The following is an 11790-nucleotide window of genomic DNA, read 5'->3' on the forward strand; positions in this document are numbered from 1 at the left end:
GAAATAGGGGAGGGAAGCAAGGAGACTTGGAGAAGAGGAAGATTGAAGTGTTGTCATGAAGCAAAGCCTAGAGGTGAGCAGTGGGCATCAAGTGACATGAGTTGATCAGGTGTGGCTGATCAGGTGAGTCTCATGAGAACAGGAACCGTGTCTTCTTCACATTTCTGCAGCTGCAGCAGCAGTACCTGGCACAGTGCCCGATCGGTAGGCACTCAATATTTATTACCCTAATGAACAGTCGCATGCTGCCGGGAAGGCTGGAAAGCTACCCCACACCATTGGCTATGGCAGCTCCGGGCTTGGGAATGTGTGTGAGAAATGGGCCAGCAGCCAGTGGGAAAGGACATGAATAGCTGCAGAGTAAGCCAAGCAGGAACTGTGGGTGTCTCCGCCTAAACCTTTGATTGGGAAGGGAGACGTGGTTTGATTTAAAGGGAGATGTAATCAAAGTTTTCTCTTTTTAAGATGGGAAGAAAGTATGATACTGTGCTAAAGAGTAAGAGTCAATGGAGAGAATATTTTTAATTCAGAGGAAAAGGAAAAATGTATGAAGCAAAATCTCTAAGAAGGCAAAAGTGGGAAAGATCCACCTTAGATACAAAAGCCAGGGCAAAAGTCAGCCTTGAGGGCGAGCCTGATATCTCAGCGGACTAAAGCACCTGCTTTGGCAGAGTGCAGCCGCCGGCCTGGGGGTTCAATCCCCAGCTTGCTGGCTGTCCTCACCCCTGGGGCACACTGAGACAGTGATTGAGACTGGCCCTGGTGGCGTGTGCCTGTAATCCCCTCACAGAGACATTTATGGTGGAGGAGCTTGTAATCACAGCTACTCAGGAAGCTGAAGCAAGAGGATCATGAGATCAAGGCCAGCCTTGGCAGAGATAGCATAGTCAGACTGACTCTGTCTCTAAATATAAAGGGCTACAGATATAGCTTGTGGTAGAAACTTTGGCTACCTTATACAAGGCTGTAGGTTCAAGCCTCAGGACTGCAAAAACAAGATGAAATTAAATGTACAGAAATCGGGACTGGGGAGATGGCTGAGTAGAATAAGCACTTCCCTGGCAAGTGCAAGGGCCTGAGTTCAATCCCCAGCTCCACCAAAAAATAAATAAATAAATAAATAAATAAACAGAAATCTGTACTTCATGGAAGCCTGATAGGCTCAACAGAAACCAAATATAGTTTACCCTCCCTATCTGAGAGATAGGATCCTCTATACCAAAGTCCAAGGATGCTCAAATACATTATATAAAATAGCATATTTGTATATTATCTGTATATTTATGCTCCTGTATTCCTTAAATCATCCATAATATGATGTAAAAATGCAATGTTGTAAGAACGTTCAACATCACTGGCCATTTGAAAAGTACAATTTAAAACAACACTGAGATTCCATCTCATGCCAGATGGTTATCTTGAAGAAATCAAATTACAAATTCTGGAGAGGCTGCAGAGGAAAAGAAACACGTCTCCATTGTTGCTGGGAATGTAAACTAGTACAACCATTATAGAAACAGCGTGGTGATGCCTCAAAAAACTAAAACTAGAAATTCTATTTGATCCAGCTATTCCCCTTCTAGGTATGTTCTTCAAAGAATTGAAAATATCATATGTTACAAAAGTAAGTGCACATCCACGTCTATAGCAGCACAATTCATAAATAACTAAATCTTGGAAGTAGCCTATATGTCCATCAACATATGAGCAGACAAAGAAAATAGAAAATGACTCTGCCATAAAGAAGGATAAAGTTGAATCATTGGTACATCTTGAGACTATAATACTAATTAAAGTAAATTAAACACGTGCTTAAATATTGCATAGTTTCTCTTATATGTAAAAGAAAATAAACTAGACATGGTGGTGCATGCCTGTAATGCCAGCATTTAGGAGGCTGAGGCAGAAAGATTGTTGCAAGTTCAAGACCAGCCTGGGCTACAAAATGAGTTGGAGGCCAACCTAAATTGCATTATGAGACCTTGTTTCAAAAAGCCAAAAAAGAGAGAGGGAGAGAATATGTGAAGTATAAAATAAAAGACAACAGGAAAGAAAAAAGTTATTGTAATCCAACATAGGCAAAGGGTGCCTTGATTAATATAGTTGCTTCATGTCTTTTATGTGCTTTTTCTGTTATCTGTTATCTGTTTGGCTGTTAATCTGTATTTATGATAATTAACTGGATAAAGACTGAAAAGTAAATAAAACCTCATGCTGGCTGAAAAATAAAAAGATTAAAAAAGAGAGAAAAGAAAAAATACATAATATATACATAATACAACATAAATGCCATGTAAATAAGTATTATTCTGTATGGTTTATAGAAAAATGACAAGCAGAAAAGTCTGCATGTGTTCCATAAAAAGGCAATATTTTCCAAATATTTTCAATCCACAATACGTTTAACCCATAGATGCAGAACCCATGCATCCAGAGGTTTGACTGTGTGTATCCCTCAAAATGGATAAGTTAAAGAGAAATTTGAGCATATCACAAGAAGCTCAAGTACAGACAGATATACCATAAAAGTAGAAGATGGGATTCCTTATTTTCCCTAAATATTTAAAAGAAATGGCAAATAAATTTTGGGGAAGAGTAAAAGAAATTAGGGAGAAAATGATATAGTTCCAAAAAATGTGAACATGTATAAATACCTAAGAGTTCACAAAAATGGCAAGAAAGAGTATTGTTCTCTGACCCAGAAGAAAAAAATCAATTCAAAAAGCAGGAAAGCAGGGGTGATTTTTAATTCTATTTAAAAGATTTGACCAATATCTAGGAACACAAAACACATAATTTTTAAAGTGTGGCAAAGCATAGTGAATGAGTCCATGTTCGAGAAGTTCAGATTCAGAAACCAACATCTAGTTCAGTCCTCAGGATCTCGTGACTGCGCCCCATGATAACAGTAATAATGTCATCTGAAGTGCTATAAATGTCATTAGATACCATTTGGGATGATTCTTTGAGGAGACATCTAAGATCAAGTTCCAGAATAATGCCTGCATTTAACAGACATACACAAAAATAGATATAGATGACCTTGAAAGCTTAACAATTTAAAACTTGCTAAGCAGAAAGATACCAAAAGCATTGCTTTGAAGACCTTTTATTTTCAGGGAGAGCGTTTGTTGTCTTTGGAAAGCATGAAGTAGGAAAAAAAATCCCATCCTTCTGTAAGGGCAATAATTTTGGGAGAACAAAGGGGAGTAAACAAATACTATGATTTGAATTATGCAAGAGTTGGGTTCTGTGGAAGAAGCTGAGTTTTTGTCTATATGGACCTGCTTAAACCCAGTTATTCATCTGTTCACTCTGTAATGTTTGTGCTGAGGTCCTTAGTGTGTGTCACACACTGTTTAAGTACAGGGTTATCCTTTTGATTGCGATAAAGTTCCTGCTCTCATGAACCTTATCTTCTACCAGATGACTCAAAAGGTGGTGTTGCCCATGGCTTCCACTCTCCCAGCTACTGTGTCTTCATTCTAACCTTCAAAATGGGGGAAGGGAAATTATTTAGCACATTCACATAGCGTTGGTTAACAGCTTAGAGAGATGGCCATATCTAGCTGCAAGGGAGGCTTAGGAACATAAATTTTAGATGATAAATACAGAAGGAACAACTAGATATTGGAAGGCAACTAGCTCTCTATCCCGTCATCTGTAAGCAAAGGCTAGAGAAATTTCAGTTTAAAGCAAAAGTGAGCATGATGAAATTTCAAAGCCATCAGAAAGTATACATGAAAAAGCTATATAAGAAATTTTATAGACTGGGCATGGTGGCACGTGCCTATAATCTCAGTGCTTGGGAGGCTGAAAACAGAATCACTATGAGTCTGATCTGTGTAGTGAGACCCTGTAGACCCTGTACTAAATACAAAGAAAAAAAAAGAAATGTTATAATGATCTCAAGCTAAGAGGATAGAAAAAAATAAAGAGAGACAAACTATAGTATGAATCTAAGTTATAGGCAAAAAGATGACAGTCTGGTGATTAAGTTTATATATTATTTTTCTGACTTTGGTTTCCATCTTTAGGGCCATAACTAACTCTTACAGAATGAGATTTTGTGAAAATCATGTATATATATATATGTGTGTGTGTGTGTGTGTGTGTGTGTGTGTATTTTTCTGAACAGTGTCTGTGGTCATATTCTCAAAGTAGGCTGCAAATAAAAGTTTGAGTGCTTACCATAACTGATATGAATAGCTTGTTTCAGTCACAATTTCAGAGCATTGTAGGCTGTTTTTCAGTAACACTGGGACTTTAGTGGTGCTGGTATCCACTTCTTAAAAAACTGTCCAGTGCCGCCTCCACCTGCCTTTTCCCATTCCTCAGCTGTTCTCCTCACAGTACGTGGGGTTGGTTTTTGCCAAGTGAGTCATTTGAGATGAGAATGCTAATTTATTTGAAGTGATGCTTTGAGAAAATAATTAAAAGCATGTCAGTGTGCCACATCCCAGAGCAGATAATGTCCAGTCCTAAATGTCTCCTGGAATGAGAGGCTATTTGGGAATAGAACCATGTTTCAAACATCAGGGGATTTTATGAGATAAACTCTGGGGAGTGGCTCCAGTTTTAAGTGAGACTGAGAGCTTCCTTCCCAGTGCTTTCTTGGGCACTTTACTGTTTGCCATCCCATAAGGGTGGTTTGCACCTGATTCCATCTGTCAGGTGCTGTAGAAAATCTAGTCTTAGGGCCTGGGAGATGGCTGAATGGAATAAGCGCTTGCCTGGCAAGCGCAGGGGCCTGAGTTCAATCCCCAGTTCCACCAAAACAAAAGAAAAGAAAATCTAGTCTTTCTCAGACTACTTCTACTTCTGCAGATCACCTGCAAGTGAGGAAAGAAAGGGCAGTTCAGGTGCCTGGTTTTCAAAATCAGGTCCCAGCTCTTCTCCCAGCCGGATGGAGGCCACCAGCACATTGTCTCTACCAACAAGCTTCCTAAGAGAGCTGTCCCTTCCACTTGCCCAGGAAGCCAGCTCACTGCACAATCCGCTCTTACTTTAGAGCCATTTTTTGGCAAGGGTGTAATATGTTGCTTTGGTCTTTTTGACAGCAGCCTTTTCAAATCAGGCTGACATTAGAAAGACAGTGCTAGAAGAGGAGGAGGAGGAGGTGAAAAGGAGGAAAAGGAAAGGGTGAGGAGGAGGAGTTTCCTTTAACTTGACAGCAGGGAAATGTTTAAATAAATCTTTTTATCCAGGTTTGTATCCTAGAAACAAAGTTCATAGATTTCAGGCTATGATATGTTCCTCATAATGGCTGTATTGCTTTACTAGCAAAATAATATTTTTCATCACTGCATGGAGTTGCCTCTGAAGTACCTCTAGAATGTCTCTATCTGAAGGGATTAGGAAAGCAATCAGATGAAGGCAGAGGCCATGAGACTCATCTTAAGAGAAATAGGCATAGGAAACATAGTAAATTAAAAGCACAACACCCAACAACTTAGCTCCTGATTGCAGCAAGAGCCTGGATTCCTGCTGAGTGGGCCTGGCTTCTGGAGGGTGCCCTTCCCTGAGGCCCTAAGAAGTAATGCTGCACCTCCATTGAGCACTTCCTCCAACCAGGGTTCTGCCCAGGAGGGGCCAAGAAAGAGTCGGAGACCATAGTAATGATAAAAGCGCAAGTGTCCAAACCAGCACTGAATTATTTCCGGGCAGAGAGTTAGCTCTAAGATTCAGAACTGGAAACTTTGTAGTTGCTTCAGCTCTACTAATCTTCTAAGGTTTGGGTAGAGCATTTCCTCTTCTGTAGTGCTTCTCCCAAGGCTATGAGATTCTCCACGGCTTGGGTGTAATCAGCTGCTTCTGTAAACCCTTACAACATTGCATCACGTTGCAGGGTCAGTGTTTTCTTTTCTGACCCCCCCTCCCCCAGACATGTCTTCATGGCAGAACAATGCTTTAACAAACAAACAAACAGACAACTCCAACCTTAAGTATAGGCCCTGCATTCAGGACCTGGGATTAGGAAATTAGGCAGGGCACGGTGGAGACTGTGCCTGTGCCCTGATGATGGGATGGCTTCCTGATGGTCCCATGTCTGGAGGGCCAGTTCTGCTGTTCCGAGCTTCCTCAGTTCCCGCCCATGTCATATGAGGCTGGAATATCCCTGATGGTTTCTTCACTGCAAATCAGATCCCTGGTTTGTGAAGTCCACGACATCTGGGAGTGGTGGGACATCATCTCTCACATCACAGTGACCTTCAACTAGCCAGACTTCCTACAGAACACAGCTATGCAGTCCCAGTATGGCCCACGTTTCTGGTAAACACATTCATCCAAAAACTGTCGGGGAGGAAGGGGAGTTGCGGTGAGCTACAGTCCCTCAAAGAAAAAAAAGTGATTTCTTCACCACTATGAAGTTCATCTGAATCACTGCTATATAACTGGATTATGCTAAAATTACCCTAAGGAAATCTAAATCTGAGCTACTGTTTGTTGTCTAAGTAAGCGCTTCCACCATTAGCCTTTAGGTTTTTCAGTTGCTACATAGAACATTGATTTCTACAGGTGTTTTCTTTTTTCTTTTCTTTTCTTTTCTTTTCTTTTCTTTTCTTTTCTTTTCTTTTCTTTTCTCTTTTCTTTTCTTTTCTTCTTTTCTTTTCTTTTCTTTTCTTTTCTTTTCTTTTCTTTTTTTTTGGCAGAACCGGGGATTGAACTCAAGCCCTTGCGCTTGCCAGGGAAGCGCTCATTCTGAGCCATCTTTCTGGCCCTCCAGGTGCTTTCAGAAACATTTCCACATAAGCAATTCTGTGACATTCCACACATTAAATCACACAAAACATAGGGAAAATTTTCTAAAATGTATACACTAAAAATATCACTTTTTTAGTGATTGCCTTTACAAAGCACCTTAGAATTTATGGTTTCAGCAAAAGACAAGTTTTGCGTAAAATAAAACAATTACATAATACAAAATTTTATTTTATCTATTTATATCCAAACTGTGTTTATTGGGATGGCCTCCCACTCATCTTTTTTTTTTTTTTTTTTTTTTTTTTTTTTGGGCAGAACCAGGGTTTGAATTCAGGCCCTTGCACTTGCCAGGGAAGTGCTTATTCCACTGAGCCATCTCCCCAACCCCAGATTGAGAATACTGTTAGTGCTGCTTCCTCCTGAAGGAACATCCTTCTATGAGCCTTGCTTTCCCTCCTGTAGGCTGGCACAGGACAGTGGAGCAGCTAGCACACAGAACTACCATCTGTGCTTGACTAAAGACTGTGGTGATTTTATAGCATCCTGGGCACTTCACGTCCATGAAGTAGGAATTGGGGCTCTGTACCAGGTGGTGCTGCTTGTGTTTCCTCTTCTCCTCCTCTGGAGAGGGATGAAGGAGATCTTTTGCGAAAGGCATGTTCTCATGGGGAGGTCAGCATTGCTGGAAGGGAAAAACAAGATTTTAAATGTAACTTTTGATATTGCTTTTAGAAATGGGATATTAAAAATTCCCGTGATGGGATGGTGTGAAAGTCCCTCAGGGCGACTCTCAACTGGGGTTCTCACCATAGAAAGATCGCTCCTTCTCCTGGGATATAGTGGGGTGCTGGCTGGTGCCTGTTTGCCAAGCAAGCATGCCAAGGTCATGCGTGCTCCTGAAGTATGGGGGAGGTGGTCTGCAACATCTGCAAAACCTGCTTGGTGTGATTTTGGATAGAAATCGTGCTTTGCTGGCATTTTCTGTTTCTATAAAAGAATAGGATGAATCCTGCCCCTCAAGAGTCCTCAGTGATGTAAAAGAGCTCTGCTATTAGGTATTGTATATGGGGATAAAGGAATAAACAAGGTTGGAAAACCATAGTCCCTCATTAGTACCCTAAGGGGCCCTACACTGAAGGCTAAATAATCACGGAGTGAACACTGTTGGTTCTGAGGGGAAGATCATTTACATAATTAATTATAGTTAAGAAGTAGTCATGATTACGGTAATTGATAGTCTCCTACCTTCAGGTCACGGGCTAAAAAAAAACCCCAGTGCTTTTCTGGGTTAGAATGGAGTCTGTGACAAAGTAAAAGGCAGTAGTATTTTCCTGTCCTTATTGAAATTGTTGATCTTGTTCATTATAGATTTTTACAAAATTTCTTTTTTAAAAATATTGCATTCTTATTTCCTGGATTGCTAAATTTTTGCAGTGCCCCCCCCCTTCAGTTTGGTGCCTAAACTCTGCCATCCCACGTCCAAGCGCTATGCCCAGAGGCAGTGCAAAAGTATCTATTGCTTGCCCTGCTCCGGGGGGAAAGGCAATAAAGAAACAACCAAACTCCTGGACTGTCTCTGATTCTCGGTGTCCCATTCTTTCCAGATCATTGAGATCAAAAGAATCAAATTTAGTCTGGGCCAGAGACTGGAAGCAGCCTCGAGTCTGAGGGTGCGATTATGACCTGACCTCATAGCTGAAAAATGAGGACTCACTACAAATGCCAACCTACAAGAGGCAAGTGAGGACTTGACTCCAGGCTGGGCATGTCCATAGACCATCACACTCCGAGACTGCCAGCATTCCCACTGAAAAAGGAAAATAATGTCTTGTTTTGTTTGGCTTCTGAATAGCCAGTTAAAAGTGATGACAAAATATCTAACTTTTAATAAATTATATTCTTTTTCCTTTTACAGAAGTAACATTCACTGTAAAGAAATACATGATAAGAGGAAAGTAAATCAAAATCCCTCTAGGCACACCTGCTATTGGTATTTTGTTGCATATTTCTCTAAGTGTTGTTTTTATAAAAATAAATTATATGTATGTGATTTCAGAATAAAGCTATGTTACCTGAACAGCTTTTGTAATTTGTTTACTTTGCTTAACAATATACCTGGAATAACTTTCTCTGTGATTACCTTTTTGCAAGCAATTGGTAATGATTTTACAATATGCATTTACCCAAGTCATGAATATTCATTTGGAGCCTTCTACTCTGCATGCAGTGAGCTAAAACACTGGAGCTATGTCACTTAACATAATAAGGACTTTGGCCCAGAGGTTGATATTAAACAAAGGAAATCTGCATAAGGGGAGGGAAGGGGGATAATAAATACTAGCAAGCACAGGGTTCTAGTTCAATTCTCAGCACCAAAAATAAATAATAAATGAATAAATGTTGATCAGTTAATAAGTATTAATCAGTTAATAAGTGTACTTACCACCAAAATTCTATGTTGAATTCCTAAGCCCAGAGTGTGGCTGTCATAGAAATAGGGTCTTTATTTTTATCTATTTTTTAAGGGGAGAGAGAGAGAGAAAGAGAGAGAGAGAGAAAGAGAGAGAGAGAGAGAGAGAGAGAGAGAGAGAGAGAGAGAGAGAGACTGATGTCTGCAATTCAAAGGGAGTGACCTGGAATGGATCCCTCCTTTAGGAGCTTCAGAATAGCTAATCTTTTTTAAAATTTTTTTATGTATTTGATACAGGGTCTTACTACATAGGTCAGACTTATAATGGTGGTCCTGTTTTCAGCCTCCACAGCTCTGGGATTACAGGCATGTGCCACCATGCAGGAACTCCATAGTAGGCACAGTGTGCTCTGGGGCATGGCCGGCATGGCATGTGGTGCCAGGATCAAACCCAGTCCCTGCACTTACCTAAGCAGGTGCTTGGCCCGCTGAGCTGTCTCGCTAGCCCTTTGAATAGCTAATCTTGAACTTCCATGTTCAGAGCAGTAAGAACAAAATGTCTGTTGTTTAAGACAACTAGTCTTGGGTATCCTATATGGCAATCTAAGCAGATTAATCAAAGGTACACAAAGGCCCAAATTAGTGAGAGGGTATAGCTCTGCCTGTGGACATCTGGGGAACAGATCTACAGCAGAACCCTTTGCCTTAAGGAAAACCAAGGATGTCTGGAGGGTGGAGGGAGATGGGCACAGCAAGGCAGCAGTTTCCTTTGTGTCCTCAATCCCCACTGGCCTTGAGAAAGACTTCTGAGTGTGTTCCAGGGGGAAGGAGAGGCATCCAGGGAACCACTGGAAAGCCACTGGCCCTGACTCTTATAGAGGTTCCTGGATACAGCCCAGACTAGATGGATCAGACAGTTTATAAGCTTTCTGTTGATCAATTAAATATTGAGCTATGAATCATAAAATTTTGAGAGGAGAGGCAGGGAGATCTTCTAGGATCCATGGCCCAAGTCCTAAGCTCTTTTTTTTTTTTTTTTTTTTTTTTTTGTGGTACCAGGATCAAACTCAGGACCTTACACTTGCCAGGCAAGCATTTATTCCACTGAGCTATCTCCCTGTGGTGCCCCCCCCCAAAAAAAAAATCCTAAACTCTTAATCATACACTATCCCACTTGGTCACCTAATGATCTGGACAAGCCATCACTTTTGGATAAGCCAGATCTTTGCACAAGTCTTTCTTAAGGAGTGTCTCAGTTACTTTTCACTTGTTGCTGGGACAAATACCCAACACTCCAAATGAAGGAAGGAAAGGTTTATTCAGCTCACAGTTAGTGGAGGTTTCAGTCCATACTCCACTGGCTCCAAGGCAGACAGCGGCAGTTCATGGCAGCAGAAAACAGTGAAGAGCAGAGAAGGAGCAGCAGCTGCAGCATCTATCAAGCCTCTTTCTCTTCCTTCCATGCCAACTGTGAAGACCAAAGCTGTCCCAAGAAAGTGGCGGCAGCTGCTGCAGCAACGATCCAAGCTCCTGCAAAGTGGAGCGGCTGCATGATCAAGCTCCTCCAAGGAAGTGGCGCGTGAAAGCCTTCCTCAACTCCTTTACGTACTCTTTTTGTGCTGAGCCACTCTAGGGCCAGCCCACCAGATCCAACCAAGCCTTTGGACATCTCAAGTTGACACAATGTATCAACCACTACAAGGAGTCTCTCAGTAGATCCTCTCTCTCAGGCCAGCTGGATGCTCTTCCTTCCCCTCCCATCTGCTTCATCTCCCTGAGTCTGACAGCAAGCTCTCAGGGCTCGGGCCTTTCTAGCTCACTGGCATCAAGCATCATCGGCCAGCATTCTGCTCACAATTGTTCCTCGTCCCTTGGCCTCCCCTTGGGGTTGCCGAAATGTTAGCCTTCTCTGATATCTACAAGATGAATTTTAAGGACATGGATAATCTCCATAGGTCAGGTTAGAAAACAAAACGATCTCTGTGCCCAGCTTGAAACTGCTATCAGTCAGAAGCAGTAGCTGCTTGAGAAATAATGCAGGCAAGGGGCAGACCCAGCTTTGACCAGAGCGCTGCTCTCAGGCATGCAATAGTCTTCAGACCCCGCTTCTGAACAGAGTGCTCTCTCATAGACGGAGTCCTCAAGAGGAACTAGTTTTCAGGGCACAGGTAACTATTTGTGCTTCCTTCTGCTCCATGTTCTCCATCAAGCCCCACCCATATGAGGCAGATAGACCCAATCTATGCACACTTGTTTTTCTCTCTGGGATGCTGTTGACTCAGAGTATGTGAACTGAATAAAATGGATGGCATCAGTAGCTATGCCAGCGTTGCTCCTTTGACATTAAGAAAGACAGGCTATGGTAACTATCTATGCACCCTGGATATTTCCAAGTGCCAACACCCTGCAATAAGAAGCAGCCTCCCAAGGAAGCCCACATACCTGGGGGTCCACCATCACAAAGGGTTTGAGTGCCCCAGCTCATCCCTAGAGTTACAAAGGAGCCCCTCAAACAAAGGCTTGAAGAGCTAAGCCAGCAGCAGCCAGCTTTAACCCTGTTTCATTACAGTCCTCATCTGTTGCAAACAATATTTTTAATGCCCCCCCAACAACTCTTACTCCAGTGATGGCATGAAGGGTTGAATGTGTGTTGAAATTTTTTTTCTTTTTTTTTT

The 11790-nt window shown here is 41.7% G+C and overlaps 1 protein-coding gene across 1 annotated transcript in view; it reads right to left on the minus strand.

Annotated features, from left to right (window-relative positions):
* Nucleotides 1-7108: 7108 nt before the first annotated feature.
* Nucleotides 7109-11790, minus strand: part of LOC105741593 (40S ribosomal protein S27-like) — an 81490-nt gene continuing 76808 nt past the window's right edge. Inside the window, exon 2 of the mRNA XM_012513709.2 lies at nt 7109-7387. Within this exon, the coding sequence (XP_012369163.1) occupies nt 7109-7363 (255 nt within the window). The 5' untranslated portion in view covers nt 7364-7387. The remainder of the gene's footprint in view (nt 7388-11790) is intronic.

Source organism: Octodon degus, unplaced genomic scaffold (assembly GCF_000260255.1).
Source record: "Octodon degus isolate 3935 unplaced genomic scaffold, OctDeg1.0 scaffold00016, whole genome shotgun sequence".
Taxonomy (NCBI): Eukaryota; Metazoa; Chordata; class Mammalia; order Rodentia; family Octodontidae; genus Octodon; species Octodon degus.